Source organism: Alternaria hordeiaustralica, assembly GCF_023758085.1.
Source record: "Alternaria hordeiaustralica strain BMP 2776 chromosome Unknown scaffold_25, whole genome shotgun sequence".
In the NCBI taxonomy this organism is placed as follows: Eukaryota; Fungi; Ascomycota; class Dothideomycetes; order Pleosporales; family Pleosporaceae; genus Alternaria; species Alternaria hordeiaustralica.
The window spans coordinates 334,151-352,111 of NW_026056797.1; the positions used below are offsets into that span (position 1 = coordinate 334,151).

Consider the following 17,961-nt stretch of genomic DNA (forward strand, 5'->3'; position numbering starts at 1 on the left):
ATCCCGCCGCGGAGACCGATCCGGCAGGCAGATGTGGAGCTAGAGGCTAAGAGAGTTGAAGCTAGGGAACGGTGCGTCTGCGTCATTCACTATCAACCCCCATGATGCCCCGTAGCGTTCCCCCAAGATGCCTTCTCTAACATGGCCCGCAGAGACCTTCGTGCGGTTCTCCAGACCCTTTCCGACCAGTCCCTCAAGACGTCGCGCCGTCTAGACGACACCTACTATTCCATCCTCGAGAAGGTCTCCGTACTGCGCCAGACCATCGGAACACTGCAAGAGCTCTCGGGCTTGACCAAGGAGCTTCACGAAAACTTCGAGTCGGACACCACAGAGTTGCTGGAGGATGTGACTGGCCAAGTGGAAGCCTTCGATGGCTTCAAGACACAACAGGAGCAAGTGAGCGGGTTGGAAGAGCGCATCAAGGCGGGCAAAGAGAAAGCCGATGCACTGACGGCGAGGCTCGAACGAGCGAAAGAGCGTGTCGATGCGAGGGCCAAGTCGGAAGCGCAGTGGCAGGCGAAGAACACCCGTGTGGCTATCCTCATAAACTTCTTTGTTTCCGTCCCAACTAACATCACACAGATCGCGTGCGCATATTCTGGGCTATAGTGGGCTTTGTAGCTGCACTCATACTAGCTCTCGTTTTCTTCCGCCCGTCGCAACCGATCGACAACCTACACGAACCGAAAAATACACTCGATCCTGCGACCAGAGAGGCAATACTGAATGCCGACATTCCAGACATAGCAAAAGAGGCAATTATAGGGCCGTCATCTAGTACTGCAAGTCCAAAAATGGAGACCCCCGAAGCGCAGACTGTACTAGATGACGATGAGCGACTGCGCGCATTCGACGAGTTGTAACACTTCGAGCTACTTTCCTGCCCTATATTGCTTTCGAACACCACGATACCCCTGCGATAGTTTTGCCACGTCCAATATCAATCTCGAAATGATCAAGTTCTGTTGGTGTTACCGTCCACATCATCCTAGCCGTCAGGAGACCTATCACTGTTGTGTGACACAGGTATATCCGCGTGCGTTGCAGATCGTTGAACACAGCGTTAGGTGTTACTAGGCAGGACGCCTCGCCAAAGCATAGCCAATGGTCAGAATCTGTACAACACCTCAGCCGCTTTTGGCCCACCTAGCCCAAGCCACCAAAGCCACTAGCCCAGCGGCCTCTCGTATGTAACAGTACTTAGTCCTGTCGACTCCTCGCAGATCTTGACACACGAAGCTATCTCTGCTCTACCGGATCCTGAGCATGGCTTCATCTCGCTCTGCCACTATGCGTTCGCTGGAGCTCAGCCAAGAGTACCTTCCGACGGCCACTGCTCCAGTCAGAGCAGACCCACTTGCAAGCAGCCTCAAGCAGGATCGTTTACATGGTATCCCGGATCACGGCCGTTCCACTCATAGCGAAAGGCTACTCGGTAACAACCTAGCATGGAGTTCAGAAGGACCAGAATCCGTATCTTCGAAGGAACAGGCTATTGTCCGAACGCACTACGATTCACCGAAGCGTTCTGGAAGCTTTCACTGGGGAGATTGGCGGTGGGAGATCGCATCTGCACTTTTCAGTTTTCTATGCATTGTCGCCATAACAATCATATTGAAAGTCTACCAGGAGAGACCCTTGTCCAATTGGCATTTTGTTCATAACATTACGCTGAACACAGTTGTTGCACTTCTTTCGACCTTATCGCGGACAGCCCTGATAGTACCAGTTGCATCATGCTTGAGTCAACTCAAGTGGATTCATCTGGTTAGGTCACCACGCCCGCTGCGAGAGATGCAAATCTTCGACGACGCTAGTCGTGGACCTTGGGGGTCTCTGGAACTTGTTTGGAGATTGCATCTCAAAACCAAGTTGGCAACATGGGGTTCTCTCATCATGGTACTGTCCCTCGCCATGGGCCCCTTGTCACAGCAGTTGCTTTCGTATCCTTCACGATTGCGTTTCGACACCTCTGGTGCGACTTTCTACAAAAACCAGATTTATGATTCCGGCGCCGCCAGGGGCGTCACCGGACGAGGTGTTATCAGTAAGTTATATATGTAACTTCTTTGGAAGCCGTTCCAAGCTTACAACCCGAACAGGACGGATGATGGACCCCAAAATACAAGGTGCTATTCTCAACGGACTCTATAACCTCAGCGCGCCGGTGCAAGTCGAATGCCAGACTGGAAATTGCCAATGGGATGACTTCACAACCCTGGCAGTGGCTAGCAACTGTACGAACGTCACATCAGCCTCGGACATTGTCTGTGGTAGTGTACACGCAGGGAGAAGCTGCAATTATACAACACCATCTGATTTCTTCATCGAGTCGTCTTCCCATCAAAGCTCAGGCGGCGGAGGATCAACTCAATTCAACAGTACCGCTCATATACAGCGCGCATCTCAAATAGGCAGCGTACTCAACAGCACCATCGTCAGTTTTGCTACCGCCAATATGGTGTCGCCTTTTAGCATGGATAGTCCAGACCTCACTGAGTGTGACATGCGTTGGGTCGGTCGGCATGTCCGTAACATGACCGTTGTGAACGGTACCTTCAACCCTGGAATCATACAGGACTATGAACTTTACGGCATCGCCAATCCATTCAATCCGGACTATTGGGTCTCTTTCAACGTCTCGAACGAGACTACAACACTCCCTGGTAATACAACTTTCAGCGTCGGCCCAGTCGATAACGAGGGAATGATGACGTTTCTCTCCGGTATATTTTCCTCTACAATCAAGGACGCGTACGGTCTTGCCTTGCAAAACTCTACAAACCTGACACAGACTGTCCAAGCTATTAGCACTTCAATGACGTACGCCTTCGGCCAGGGGCCTAGCAGTATCAACCTCCCTGGTAGAACAATCACGACGGAGCAATACATAAAAGTCCACTGGGCCTGGATAAGCGTACCAGTTGTTGAAGTCATCATGGGCATTGCGTTCTTCGTAGCTACGATTGTACATACATGGAGGAGGGGCGTAGTGGCCTGGAAAAGCTCTGCCATCGTACCGTTGTTCACGCACATTGAAGGATGGCATCCTGAAGAAAGCCGAATGGGCAGCGCAAGAGAGGTAGAGAAGAGGGCTATGGACATGAGAGGCTTGCTAGAGAGAGATGAGGAAGGTGGGCAAAGGTTCCGACGCACGGATGCATGAGCTATCCTAGGAGCCACAAGATGTACGACCATGACAATACGACACCGACGCCGATGAAACCTCCCACCTCTGTGCCTGAGGATATGCTGTGGGTTGCGACCCCTACGATGATCGCTACGACTGTCGCGATCATGAACGATACGCATAGTGGCCATACCAAATATGTCTTGTGGACTACATGGCCGATGCACAAGACTTTCCGCTTCGTCGCTGCGTCTGTATTCTCCACATCGAACGAGTTCGTCTCGTGGAACATCCTTCCGCTCTCATGTAGCAGCTCTGGACGTCGTAGAGCAGCTGAGAGAGTATGCGACGTCTCAGTACTTCCGAACTGCACCTCCAAAGGGAACGCGCGTCCTTGAAGTAGGGGCTATACATGGTCAGCAATCAGTGCTACATTAGCAACCGTCTGGCTATCGACCTACGGGGGTGATCTCGCATATCTGAACGACGGGCCCATGGCACCACAGCCAACGCAGCCTGACGCGCTCTGTCGTACTGAAGCGCAGCTTGTAGACCTTGAAGAGATGTATTATCTGCTGCTCCGTGTTGAGTGCTTTGGTTTGCTTGTCGAGGAAGTTGCGGCCATGTTTGGTGTATCCAATCCAAATATCGGGCTCTCGGCCGATCACGGTAGCATTCGTGGTTCGATCGTCTGGACTGATAGTGACAGACATGATCACTGAGATGGTGCATTCTTGTCGTCGCCCACATGCATTGTCTTATACATGTCGAGCTACAATACATGACTCTAATTGAGCACCACCTCACAATATCAAGCTAGGGATCAACAACTTGAGTATCTTGTAAAGCGCATGTCTTCCTTCGCCTACATTTTGCTCACTGTGAGTGAACATCATTTATCTTGCGACAAAATGATGTTCGCAGCTTGCAAAGATAAACAAATTGTTTGTGTAACGGACTGAAACATTCTATTATTAGCTGCAAATGTCTCGGCTGCAGGAGGGACGTTCAACGTGGAGTTCTTGGGGGCTGAACAATTTGTTCGCGTTGCCAACAATTTGCTCTACACCGCGACTTTGGCAAGTCGTGGGTGGCCTTCGCCGTCGCGCCACTCCTGCTTGATAAAAAGGTCGTCTTGCCCTCCCTAGGTCTTCTATCGGATATCTCTATTTTCACAATTCTCTTCGGAAAACTTTCGGTTCATAGCATTAGCAGGAAAAGATTCTAACAGTACGCGTACAGAAGTATCTCGGTCGCGGCTATGCAGCTGCCCTGCCGTGACACAGAACACTGGCCCCTCTCTATGCGACGCAAACCGATTGTGGACTTGCGCAACGAGCCCCTTGCAAAGTCAGACTCTAGGCCTCAAGTTCCTCAATTCGAAAAGGAAGCTACATCGATTACACCACCCATACCATCATGCGACAGTGGCTACGGCGGTTCTCCTAAGCTTCACTGGCAAGAATTCACTGGTCCAATACCGGCAGTCCTTGCCGACGGACTCGAGCGATTGTCTCCATCAACCAGTTCTTCTAAATCGCCTGCGGCTGCTTCGATTCCGACAACATCTGTCACAGCACAGTCATCGCCAAGGCCTCTTCATCGATTCACCTCCATAACACGACAAGCGTACGACGCCGTTCATTCGTATCCGTTTGCGAGGATTTTGAAATCGTTTAAGTGGTGGATACCGACTCATGGGCCTTGTAAAACACTAGCACCAGGATTATACACAGCGACTACAACACCGAGTAGTCTAGTACATCGTGGCCGAGAAAAGGACAATAACAGCCAACATGATGGGGATGGCGATGAGGTCGCGCACTGGATTAGTGCAACCGAACATGCTGCGGTCACGAGCATTCACAGTTCACTAATTGCTCCGGTACAAAGCCGGAGAAAAGAGACTATATCACCATCCAATAGGGCGCTTCTTCTTGAGTCCTGGTCATATCTGCAGGCAGAACATGATCCTCACGAGATATTTGAGACATCGCAGGGATATGACAGTACGGAAAGCTATGCGGCGGATACAAATATGACCTGCCCAACAACCGACGGTTCTGGATCAGACGACCCTCCGAAGAGCGCCATAACGTCCCATAGTACTTCGATTGGATCTGGTAGCAAAGCCTTCCCTTCTCTCAGCCGGTCAAACCCAAAGAGATATGAGAGTGAGGATGACGATGGGTACCCGCACAAGAAGCCGAACGGCAAGCAACAGCCTTGGGATCTCGGCATAACATCGCCTTCTAGTTACAAAGTACAAATGCGCTGTCCATTGTTAGAACGACATGGATGTCAAGGAACTAATCCATCAATCTCGGAGCTGAAGCGAAGTCTCATGAGTCGTCACAGCATAGGAATATGCGAACATTGTTGTACGCGGCTACCGATTTCAGACGATGAGAAAACGCCAAAGGAACTACTGAAACTACTGGACGATCATGTAGCGGGATGCGTTGAGCGACGCTGTATTGGCAGTTCTTGTGGCAACGCTTTGAACGACAGTGCTTCTCATCCTCGCCGAACTGGAATATGTCCCTCCTGGGCAACGCTTTCCAAGGAGATAAGATGGCGTTTTATATGGACATTAGTAAATCCCCAGTTAAACCCACCGAGTCCGAACTTCCTTCTGGGTCCCAATCTTGAGCATCTTCAGGAGAGAAGGCCTGTCAAACAAAGAGCACGACCTAGAGGAATCGAAACATGCCCGCGCACCTCGCGAGACATCACGGCCGAGGAGAGACGCATTATCGAATTGGAGATTGACCTGGCAGCGGCCAAGAATGAGACTGGGCAAGTACAGCAACAAAGCAACGATAAGGTCGCTAACCTGGAGAACATCATTGAAAGCTTCGTGGAGCTTCTTTCTTATAAAGGGATCGAAATACCAGGATCAGTACGAAAGCGGTTGCAGAACGAGTGCCCCGAAGTCATGGCTGGAATCCTTACCAAAGAATTGCAGACTATGCCCGCGCTACCGACATCAGCTTTTACGACCAGCCATGGACAATATCCAGTGTCAGGCATGACATCGGCATGGGGCCACATGTCTTTTCCACCGCCAGCAATGCCCACGATACCTGCAACCTGGAATACGGCCCCTCAGCAAATGGTTGGGTCAAACCCAGGTTACTACTTCCCAGATTTCAGCGACAAAGCTCCCACAGCGAGCGCGATGTATCCAACCGATGCCTATATTCCAGTTTCGAATTCCATAAGCATGAGTCCTAGTACCATGCATGCACAAGTCGGAAGATACAGCTCTGCCGAAACACCCGAGACCGTACACCCGTATGAGAGACTGGGATAAGAGTATCGCGGCATACCTCCTCAGCGCGTTTAAAGAGAAACTTTCCGTTTCGTTTTCCTTCGGATGTGTGTCATCGAGAGCCTTCTTCTATGTATCATACGTCACGGTTTCATTCGTCGATTCGGTTCACTAGCGTTCTGACTGTGCAGCATTTGAGTATCTCTTACTCCGCTACAACTTCGGACAGTTTTTGCTACAGTTACAAATTCATCTTTCATGTTTCTGGCAGGGTTCTTCTGCCAAAAAAAAACATTCTAAATGCCATGGGTCTTAGCTAGCTCTTCGTCCACTACAAACAACATCTTCCCCTTAATCGCACTTCCATGAATAAGAAGCTCATGCGCTTCAATTGCTTCGCTCAGCCTCATCAGCTTCGCGATGACCGGATTCAATTTCCCTTCCCTCACCTTCTTAACGACCGTAAAGAATTCCGCCACCTCCTTCTTCTTTGGGTATTCGATATCAAGCGCCCAGAAGCTTACTCGCGGTGGCTGCAGTATTGCTTCAAGGAGATCGTCGACGTTCGCCAACATCTTACTCCCATCCGCAGCGATGCCCCCCATAACTCCAAAGACGACCACTTTGCCGACGTCCTGCTTGGTTGCTGCGAGGAAGTCTTGGACGCTCTTCTCACTGCCAACACCGTCGTATGCGACATCCACCCCCTTTCCATCCGTCAGCGCATGAATCTGCTCCACAAGATTCGGGGAGTTTCGGTCAAGCGGTTCCACACCCAGTGAGCGCACGTAATCGAATTTGCTCGGCGAACATGTTCCGAACATCTTGATGCCCATGTCGAATGCCTTAATAAGCTGCGCCATAGCTGTTCCCAGTCCTCCACTTACACTCCCGATCAGAATGGCCGAGCCAGGTGGTAAATCGACACCACTGTGCTTCAACAGACCCCATGAAGTCATGTAGTTCAGCGGAAGTGCGCAAGTTTTCAGGAGGTCATCTTCATGCTGCAGTTTCATGACTTCTTCGTGCGGCAGGACGATGTGTGAAGCATGTGCGCCAAAAATGCTCAACGCTGCGACTCTGTCTCCAATGTTCAGTTCTCTTCCCTTTGGAACAGCATCGCCTAGCGCAATTATCTCGCCTACGAGGTCATAGCCAGGTGTGAAGCCCGGTTCCTTGGCTAGGGGATGAGGGTAACCGCCGACACGCTGAATATTGTCGACTCCAGCGATACCAGCAACCAGGATGCGAATGAGTACTCCGCCAGCAGAGAGCGCGGCCATGGGATCAAATGCCTCCCATCTCAGCACGGATGGCTTGCCGAACTCTGTTATGATCCAACGGCCTGGTGAGGTTGGAGTAGGTGATGTATTGGGCGTGGAAAGCGATGGAGACATAGTTTGAATGAGTTGAGGAAGCGCTTGTTCTGTGAATGTAGGTTTCTGAATTGGTCAATAGCGGAGAGCGGAGACTGTGTCAGCTACTTAACAATAAAACGCATGTCTCGTACAACCGCCCGAACCTGTTATGTCCGATTTTATAGTTTCACTAACAATGGCACGCCTTACAGCAGAACGAAGTCGCATTTATAATCTTGAATATCCGACTTTTGTCAGCGAGCACGAATGGTACATGCAGACTCCCAACGAATGAACAGCGACCGGCCCCTCACACCACCAACTCCGGTCCTCGTTCGCCCTCTTTCCGACTAACACCATACACGCCTAACACCATCTGCGCCAACAACCCTACCGCAAACTCTCAGAAGCTCTTCCCGTCGACAGACTTACGCTTCAATTTCTCAAGCTCAACACCCTGCAGCATGCGTGCATTGATACACGTCATACCGGCAAAGAAATCAGGGTCCTTGGAGCGGATCATGCACGATGCACCGCAGGTACCGCAGAAGTGGTGGCCCATTCTCTTCGTTCCGAAAGAATAAGACTGTGAACTAACATCAGCTAACATAATCTTTTGCGGTATTTACTACGTTGCTAGCGACATATTCACTTACCTTGAACTGTTCGATGCTACCGTTCGAGAAAACGATACGCTCGTTGGGCACATAGATAAGAAGATAACCGTTTGATACGCAGATACTGCAGTTGCATTCCACTAGAGCCGCGTTGGGGTCATCGAGCGGAGGAGACGCAGTGACGGAGTACTTGAATGCGCCGCAGTGGCATGATGCATCGTAGGTTTTGGTCGGAGCGTCGGCTGGGGGCGCGCCAGGAGGACCAGAGGTGGATTTGCCAGTATCGGACATGGTGTAGTAGTTGATGAAGCCTGCCTTCCGAGTTTGGTATGAGATGGTCAAGAGCAGTAGTCTGTTTTTGTGTGCCTAGATACAGCAGGTGAGGTTGTTGTTAGAGAGGATATTTATTGAGATCTAGTGGCTGCTGCCTAAAGTGTCGCATTGCATCTACGTCCAAGCTGGGAAACTCCACTTCGCGTAAGAGTCGCGTCGTCACACGTAGGGCGCCCTGTTGCTAACGCGAATAGGATGTTCCTAGGTGTTGGCACACACCGACCGGCTTCTAAGTACATAGCGCCTTCCCCATGAAATCAGCTAGCTTTGGAACACTCTCCTCAGTATCAGCATACAAATCGAGATGTCCTTTTCCTTCAATGACGAAAAGTTCCTTCGGCTCCTTGGCCTTCTTGATCGCGTCCTTGCTGTAGCAAGCGGTATCGGCTGGGCCTCCATTACCCGTGTCTGCCAAACTTCCCGTAATCATCAACAGCGGTCGCGGAGAGATCCAGTCGATGAAAGCAAAAGAATCGTATGTGGAAAGCTTTTCGAAGCTCCTCACAAGCTGCAGGTTGTTACATTTGGGATGGTATCCGCGGGGTGTGGAATAGTATGACTTTGCCTCTTCGAAAACGTCTAGCGTGCTGAATGCGGCAGGCTTTCCTCCCTTGGCTTCTGAGGTGCGCTCTTGCGCTGCAAAACTCAGGCGCTGATGCAGTGTTTCTAGGTTGATATTTCCAGAGTCGTCTCTCAAACTGTTGCGAGTCATACCACCTACGCAAACGCCGACTACGGTCGCCACGGCCTTCATGCGCACATCAGTCTGTGAAGCGAAGATTGCGTAGCCTCCAGAAGCACAGATTCCAACAACTCCGATCCTTTCGGGGTCGACGTCGCCGTCAAGAGTTGAAAGGAATGTTACGGCGCTCTTGAGGTCCTCGACTCGTTGGTACGGATCTTCTAGGTAACGTGGCTCCCCTCCGCTCTCACCTTGGAAGGCTGCATCGTACGCGAGAGTGATGAAGCCATGTTCGGCTAGCTTTCTGGCATATAATCCAGACGCTTGTTCCTTGATAGCTGTACCGGGGTGGCCGACAATAAGGGCGGCATTTTTGCGGTCTGGTGCGTTTGGGGAGGGTAGGTATAGATCGCCGATTACGTTGATGCCATGGCTGAGGAAGTTAACTTTGCGAACAGTGGCCATCGCAGTTGATGCGTAAGAAGAATCGGGTTGCTTGGTGGTTCGTGGAAGCAAGTTGATAAGGATACGTAAGAGACGATGGTCTTATTCGTCTGTACGAGCTGCTCAAGGTTTCTGCTAAACGCTGACGTGAAATGCCAGGTGTTTATGTATTCTTGCCAAGAAGATGTGTAGATTCATAGGGACTACGATACCGCCGCGATACTCACCATGCTCGTGTTTGAGCCTGTACTTTCAGTTACCCCCCGGCTGAGGCTCCATCAGCACTCATTCGTTCCTCAGACATTCATGTCGCATACCACGCTCAAACGTCTCTGGCATTAACGCATATTGCTAGGATGCCAGTACACGGATTTAGGATTTAGGACTTTCTCGGCCAAGGTTTCGCGCGCATTCGATCGTATACATTCGTCCGCGCACCAATAGAAAGTTGGGGATTTTCCCCGACCTCAGCATCGCCCACTTCTTTTCTCAACCGTGAGGTGCGACATCAACTCAAAATCTTCTTAACGCTGAATGATAACTTTTCATGCAATGATGTATGGAACGGATTACAGGATCTTGCAAACGTTGGGCTGTGATTGAGAAATGCTTGAGTTTGCGCCGTTGAACTGCGCAGCTGATATTCTGGTATCAAAAGTCAACGACACTGGCCCAGCACACTCACGCTGTATCATAACTGTGAACTGATGCTGGATATAAGACAGTGAAGACCATGCATCTGTCTGACCCGCTTGAAGGCCAGCGACTATGGCAGCAGATCAAAGCTTGACTCCGGCAACATTCAAGCACAGTCCAACGAAAATGATCATCATAGTGCTGGGGCATTAGACGACGAGAGTGATATCCAACATAGTATCCGATGGCCAAGAACGAAACGGGGTGAAAAGCACGTATACTTGTCCCGGTTTAACGTGTGTGAGTGAATGACATAGACGTACTCCCCTCTGGTAGGGAGCGCGGGTTCTCTTCGATGGTTCAGCATACAGGACAGCGGCAAGCACCGACTTACCTTCTGACAACGATCAAGGGCTGGGATAGATGAGATGACTTCACAGAAACCTAAAGGTGATCAGCGTGTAAAGTGGTTGCAGATTATCTTTTTGTTACCATAAGAGGTCCTAAACTGAAGTGGCCTGGTAATGGCGACTCATGCTCTCTCTGATCTTAGCGTACTGTAACGCCGCATACTCCGATCCAACCCTACTGTGATGTACATGATAAGCTAGACAAGCCCAGACCCTGACAGGGTTGGCCTACCATTGTTCCAACTATAACCAATTCCCAGTTCGCTGAAAGCAAGAAAGTGCAACAAATCCCCGGGGTAGTGGCCCCAGGAAAGAAAGCAAAAGAAGGTACTGGGGATCTTACGTTTAGATGAAAATATCCAGCTCATGTCTCCTGACCTCGTCCTCCTCGAAAGTTGGGAAAGCTGGGACCATGGCGTCGGCGTTCTGAACGTAGGCATCGTTGTAGATGCGCCAGTAAGGGTTTCGCACTTTGCGTGCTGGATGGAAGAGACCAGCCCAGACGTAGTTCATGACAAGCGGGGTACCGATCGCGTTGCGGACACCTTCGATAGCCTCGATGATGCGGTCGATGACGTGAGGACTGGTTTCGAACAAGTTTGGCCAAAGAAGGTTGAGCAAGTGAATCATCGCATCTTCGCAGTCGAGACCGACACAGCCAAGAGCAACGTGCTTGACGACCGAAGCGGCAGTCTGGCGATGCACTTGATCTCGGTCGATGAGGGCATCCTCTAGAAGTGGTGTGATGGCATAGACATAGTCCTTTGCCATCTCGCCGATGTACTCGAACATGAAGGACAATGATTTGAGGACACCATTCTGTACGTTGAGCTCCGGTACGCGGTACTCGTTCATAAGAGCCGGTAGGACAGTGAAGGGTGCACAAGTTTCGGCGACGATACCAATGGCGACGGCAGTACAGACACGGGACTGACGCTCCTGAACTCGAAGGTTACCAAGCAAAGTGGCCAGCACATCCTGGGGACCGATAGCTTTGGCAATATAACCGAAGGTGTTGTTGGCAGCACGACGAATACCCTTCTTATGAGCCTTGAGCATGTCCAAGAGTTCGAAGCAGATACGCATCCACTCACGAGGGTTGACGTAGTTTGCACCTCGATCAGCAATACGTCCTACCAGATCGATGGTGTTCTCCTGTACCTTCTCATGTCGGTTACGAAGGATGGGCGTAAGGCGGGGCAACAGATCCTTGATAGGCGGTTGCATGGCGTGGAGACCGACGACTGTGACGATAGCACGAAGAGCACCGAGAATGGAACCAAGAACCTCAGGATACTCCTCACCAAGGTATTCGTACAACGCCTGCGCAAGCTTGATGAGTTGTGGGTCCTCGTCGCACTTCTGCATCACGAAGGTGATTCGCGAGATGAGATCTGCTGCTTGCTGACGGACGGTTGCGGATTTGTTGTTGAGCCTAGCAAGAACTGTTGCGACGATCTGCGGGAGATAGGTCTTGGTACGCTCACCCAGTGCGTTGACGACCGTAGCAAAACCGTCGATGACAATGGGGTCCTCGATGGTTTGGTCCTGGAACGCAACAAGCACACCATCAATTAGCTGTTCTTCCAAACGCTGGTCGACGTCGTGCGCTCCTAGTGTGCTGATAACCTTGTCGACAGTCTCGACAGTCATCTTGCGGTATGCTTCGTTCTCGTCCTTCATGTTGTTAACAATCCTGCCGACGATCTCAGCAACACCAGCTTTCTGCGCCAGGTCCACGGTCGTGTCCACCACTTGTCGGTAGTTGCGCTTGTCAAGAGCCATGCGGCGTACCCAGAAGTGCTTGAAGAATTCAGGGAGAACATTGTCCTTGAGGTAGACTGGGGTTACTCCTGCGGTGTTCGAGCACTGAGAAACGACCTTGAGCACGACCTTCTTCATCTCTTCATCGGGTGATTGAAACTCGCGAATGACGATCTCCATGATCTGACTGGTATAGTAGTTGGAGTACTCCTCGTCCATGAGCGGGATGACATAACCGACCGCCTTCAGGAAGGATGCAAGAGCCTTACCACGTTGGCGACGGGCTCCGGTCCAGAGAGGGTTCAGAATATCGTCGAATGACTCGATACCGTACGGGCTCGCGGCTTCAGCTAAAGCTGCAAGTGCAAGAGCTGTGACCATGCGGACCTTTGGCTGTTCGTCATTCAGGTTGTCGCCGATGCACTCCACAAGTCCCTTGAGGTGAGGAAGAATAGCACAACCCATAAGGATAGGGATCTGCTGAACAATCTTCACACCAGTATGACGTGCGTGCCACGACTTCTTGGATCGACACACAGCGCGGAGGAAGGGAAGGAGGGCGGGGATACCGAGGGCAGATGCGACGACAGCGAAGGCTCGAGCGGTGGTGTTTCGGACGTATTCGTCTTGGTGGTCTAAATCGGGACGCATTGTACTGATCATGTGTGCGAGACCAGCGGCCTTTGCAAGGTTAGAAATAATCTCTCGACCTTCGACACGGGCGTAGTAGTCTTGGTCGATAAGGAGAGGCTCAATGACGACGAGGATCTTGTGGACGTAGGGCCGAACAAGGTCGTCGAGCTTGTAGAGGACACGATCGATGACTTTGACGAGCAAATGTCGCTCCTGATCCTCCAAGGTGCGCTCCATGAGGAGAGGCAAGATCTGGTTGAAGAGAGCGCCAGCACCGAACTGCCGGGCGTTGTCGGTAAGTTGTCGAAGCGCGGTCTTTCGCATGGGTGGTGTTCCGTTCTTGACCTTGAGCAAGAGTCGCATGATTTTGCGCTCCTTGAGTTCCTCGACGGTCATGTCGTTCTCGTCTGCACCGTCTGTGAGCTTTCCAAAGTATTTCATGTCCTCGTTCTTGAAGAACTGAAGATCACCGACACCTGGAATCTCTGTGGGCAGCTGCTTGCCCATGGCAGCCAAGCTGTTGTCTGCTTCCGGAAGCAAGAAGCCTTGGTATCCCGTGGGAAGTGCTGGCATGCCCACTGGTCGCCGCACTGGCTCGTACCCAGGAGGGGCCTCGAGGACCTTGTAACCTTCAGCCTCACCAGGCAGCATCATGTCGAGCTGCTCGTCGGATAAGGGAGCGTTGCGGTTGGAGATATCGGTGCCGAATGCGAACGTCTGCGCGACTGGACGGGCGCCGTTGGTGGCGGGAGCAGGCGTTGCGGCGCTGGCGGGGGCTACAGCTGTGGTATCCCAACGCGATCGAGCCGGTTGAGCAGCTTCAGCTGACTTGTCTTCTGCCTTTTCTTCCTCGGGTGCCGGTGACCACCGCGATCGCTTCTTGGGCTCGCCATCTGCCGTGGCCTCGTCGGCCTCTTCTTTGATCGCAGGTGTTTCGCCGTCGCCGCTCTCATCCCAGCGTCTCCTCTTGCGAGTCTTCTTCATGGGTGGGGTCTTGTCGCCATCGACAGGGGCGGATCCGTCGTCCTGGAGCGTAGGCTTGTGGTCGAGGACCTCGTTGCCTCCCTCCCTCTCCCTCTCCTCGATGAGCCTCTTCACACGCGCCTCTTCGCGCTCGAATTCGCGTTGCTTCATCACGTCCTTGTACGATTGGCCGCCATCTTCGCCATCCTTCGCGAAGGGGTCCGCTCGCGACGGAGAAAGGGCGCGGTCGAATCGTCGTCGTTGGTAGTCGGTCTCGCGTGATGCGATCTGCGCCTGCTTCTCGCGACTGTCGAGGATATCCGCCTCTCCGGCATCACCATGCGCAAACTCGTTCATCATCTCCTTGGATGCCGTGTATTGGCCCACAAGGCTCCGGCCGTTCAGCTGCACGTCGTCCATGTCGGCGTCGTCATCGGCAACGGCGATGGAACTGACGTAGTCGCCATTGTTTCCGCCGTAGAGCTCCTTGTCGAGGGGCTCGTTGAGCGATTGCTTGTTGTTGGACGTGTCCCCGTTGGCGGCGCCGTTGGCCCTCGAGTTTCCTGCGCGCGGTCCGGCCATGTTTGCAGCAGGTGGTGACGGGTGGATTGGGGTTGGGGTGATTGGGGCGACGACAGCCTGTGAGCTTCTCCAAAGTTTCGCGATCCAGGGCTTGGCAGAGCGGCCGCATTGGCACTAGCGTGAGCGGCTTAGTCACCCACCCCCTTCCTCTCGAAACCCATGGCTTGGAGTCTCAACACAGGCGTGCAAAAGGTCGCCAGGCTGCATCACGTCGCTGCAAGGCCCACAGACAATGACTTCATCGATACCCGCCACATCCAAGCCGAGCGGCGCAGCCTCTCTTCTCACTGTGCCCACGCCCGGTACCCTAGTCCGCCTCGCAATATATCGAAATGCGGCACAGCCATCTACCAACGGGCGAACGTAGGTCATATAGCATTGTCCGTCCACTCACGCCAGCTTTGTGTGCATTGTCCCTGGGTTCAACTCAGAGTTAAAGTTCTAGTTTACTCATCGGCGACAAATGCCAGAGCCTGCAAGAATGCGGGCCCGACACGTTGCTTCTTCTGATCGTCCCGAACATCTTACATGTGTGCTGCATGATCTTCGAAGGCGCGAGATAGGCCTGGACTGATCCGTCTTGAGTTCTGTCGCCTTGGTGGCGCCTAGCCTGCATGCGCGTCTCCCTACAATGGGTGGCACACCAAGTGGCTACTCATCAGCAAAATAGATCCCAAGAAGCCGAGGAGCTCCAGGTCTCCCATGTCTCGAGCACCAGAGGCGACAGACCCACTCCAGAAACTAAATTGAAGCACAGGCACGACAGCGGGCACTGTTCGTCAGTCGATTATGTGGCTCGCTGATCTTTTTCGTTACCTGAGATTGCGCCAGCCATCACGCGATGCTCACACCGCCAGCGCGAACCACGCGTCGTCATCGTGGAACTTTGCAGCCTCATGTCGACGCAGTTACAGCCATTGCAGGAGATTTTGTCAATGACCACAAGTGTCGGCATCGCGTGGGCTATCCGTAGCCATGCCCACCAAGCCCTACTACTAGTTCTAAAAATACGTCTCACGCGGCGGGGACCACTCAAAACCGCCGAACTACTCTGACTGCAGGCCTCGCAATACGGGCCCTAGCAACGAATAATCGAAGGCGCAGTGTTGCGCGAGCCAAGCTAACGGTGATTTACGCAGCTCCGGGCTCTCTGCGCAAGGGCTTGAAACGGATTGTCGGTTCTGTGCTGCTGCCAGCCACACAGTAAAGTCGTACCGTGCCGGGGTCCGTGGTAGTGGTAGGGTCGCGGCATGTTGCTGATATGGAGGGACGCTGTCCCACGTTCTTACGAGGGGTTGATCCTGCCTCTTGTTTTATTGTGTTGCTCGTGCCCACTGTTTCGTTCCCCCCAACCACGTTCGCTGTTGTTGGTATTTCTCCAGGCCTCCCTCGTTTCGGCTGAACGGCTTCACAACTATGGCGGCTGTGGCGCAGAGTCATGTTCAAGATGACGTACATCCACTTTTGAGGCATCCACGGCCGATTAAGAGGGATTCTGCAAAGGCGCAACGCATGCTTGGCCTGATCGCAGATTCTGAGGAAGCTCTAAGAAATTTGCAACGCGAAAAATCGGTAACAACACGATGGTTGGAACGACCGATGTACGAGCATTTGGAGATTTCCGATGTCGAAGAAGAAAAAGACGAGTCTCGAGCGGTGATACAAGAGCAGAAAACGGAGGCCGTCGTCGAAAAGGTAGTGATTGAGGACAAACCAATCGAGGAGAAGCCAAAGGAGGACAGCGACTCTGACCTGCTGGACAAATGGACGAATCCGAACCGCCCGGCTTCCTCTTTCAATCCCGAAGAAACATTGAGCAAGCTTCCGGAGACAGAACCAAGCACGAAAGTCAATACATCCCCGATTAAGCGACGACCGCTACCGCTCACACGACCGACATCATACAACGCGCAACACCTGTTATCGCCAGAATGGATTGCTTCGCCAGCCACCATGAGCCCTAATACACCAGGTCAAGGGCCTGCATCATCGTATCTTGACAGTTCAGACAAGCCCAGGAGCAGCATTTCTTCCCGCGGCAGTTGTGAATGTGAGAGGCCACAAGTAAACCCTACGCAGTGGACATATCCGCCGATGAACGATGCAAACGGTCCACACACGCAACGACCCATCTCATATCACCCTCAAAGCTCCACTGCACTCGACAGCCCGCCAATGCAGCCGCGACCACGACCTACATCCTTCGCGACCTACCACCAACGGAATCGCTCCGGAACCAAGATTGCGTCCTCGCGAGGACTACGGAACAACAGCTACCCACAGAACAAGTCGCGGCCCGTGTCAGGGTGTGCACCTAAAGCTATCGCAGGGGAGAATATTGAGAATGACATGGTTTATCAGCAGTACGGGGACGATGAAGTCGGTCCACCCACGCCTGTAACATCCTCAAAACTTGCGTTTTCGCCCCCACCAGTCTTCTCTGCTACGCCAGCAACACCAATACACTCCACGTTGGATGTTTTCGCGACATCGGAAGAGAAGAACAAACCAGAGAAGAAGATCAAGCACAGATGGTCAACCATACCGCAAGCATTGAAGAACTTTGGCGCTAGAAGAAGAGACTCTTCAGCTCAACATGAGCAGCAAAAGTTTGCAACAGTTGTCGAAGATCTGCGGAGAATGAACTTAACGCAGGAAAACCTGCAGGTCTACGAAGCCGAAGCCAACCAGGACCCAGCAGCATCCAAACGTCTCTCGGCTGTCGACCTCATCCCGACACCGACCTACTCGCCCTTTGACATGAGCGTCAAGTCAGCGCAACTCGAAGCACCCCTTCCAGCACCCTTCGCGCCCTGGACCGACGCACCACCAAGCCCCGCCGCCTCCGCAGAGCGACGCCGCAGCAGCGGAAACTCGCTATCACCAACTGCACTACCCTCACAGCTGTCCAACGAAAACTTACGGCAAGTACGTCCAGTATCGATGCAATCCCAAGGACGACCCGTTTCGATGCAATCCCAAGGACGGCCTGTTTCGTGGCAATCTCAAGCACGCCCCGTGTCGATGCAATCCCAACGTAGCAGCATAGTCGCGCTGCCTTCCCCGAACATCACCTGCACCGCTCCCCAACCATATCAGCGCCCCGCCTTCGACGCTTCTCTTAGCCCCCGG

The 17,961-nt window shown here is 52.5% G+C and overlaps 5 protein-coding genes across 5 annotated transcripts; 2 read left to right on the forward strand and 3 right to left on the reverse strand.

Annotated features, from left to right (window-relative positions):
* Positions 1 to 141: 141 nt before the first annotated feature.
* On the forward strand, positions 142 to 866 carry J4E84_009053 (uncharacterized protein; the record flags this gene model as incomplete). The annotated part of the gene is made up of 2 exons (XM_049391619.1): positions 142 to 532; positions 586 to 866. 2 exons carry the CDS (start codon positions 142 to 144, stop codon positions 864 to 866), a joined length of 672 nt encoding a protein of 223 aa, XP_049240747.1.
* Positions 867 to 6,703: 5,837 nt separating this feature from the next.
* Positions 6,704 to 8,673, reverse strand: J4E84_009054 (uncharacterized protein; the record flags this gene model as incomplete). Its single annotated transcript, XM_049391620.1, has 2 exons — positions 6,704 to 7,849; positions 8,422 to 8,673. The coding sequence occupies 2 exons, from the start codon at positions 8,671 to 8,673 to the stop codon at positions 6,704 to 6,706; spliced, it is 1,398 nt and encodes a 465-aa protein (XP_049240748.1).
* A 271-nt stretch (positions 8,674 to 8,944) lies between these two features.
* Positions 8,945 to 9,862, reverse strand: J4E84_009055 (uncharacterized protein; the record flags this gene model as incomplete). Its single annotated transcript, XM_049391621.1, has 1 exon — positions 8,945 to 9,862. The coding sequence occupies one exon, from the start codon at positions 9,860 to 9,862 to the stop codon at positions 8,945 to 8,947; it is 918 nt and encodes a 305-aa protein (XP_049240749.1).
* A 1,370-nt stretch (positions 9,863 to 11,232) lies between these two features.
* Positions 11,233 to 14,829, reverse strand: PRP10 (U2 snRNP component prp10; the record flags this gene model as incomplete). The annotated part of the gene is made up of 1 exon (XM_049391622.1): positions 11,233 to 14,829. The coding sequence occupies one exon, from the start codon at positions 14,827 to 14,829 to the stop codon at positions 11,233 to 11,235; it is 3,597 nt and encodes a 1,198-aa protein (XP_049240750.1).
* Positions 14,830 to 16,245: 1,416 nt separating this feature from the next.
* J4E84_009057 (uncharacterized protein) lies at positions 16,246 to 17,878 on the forward strand (the record flags this gene model as incomplete). Its single annotated transcript, XM_049391623.1, has 2 exons — positions 16,246 to 17,757; positions 17,786 to 17,878. The coding sequence occupies 2 exons, from the start codon at positions 16,246 to 16,248 to the stop codon at positions 17,876 to 17,878; spliced, it is 1,605 nt and encodes a 534-aa protein (XP_049240751.1).
* Between the last annotated feature and the right edge of the window lie 83 nt (positions 17,879 to 17,961).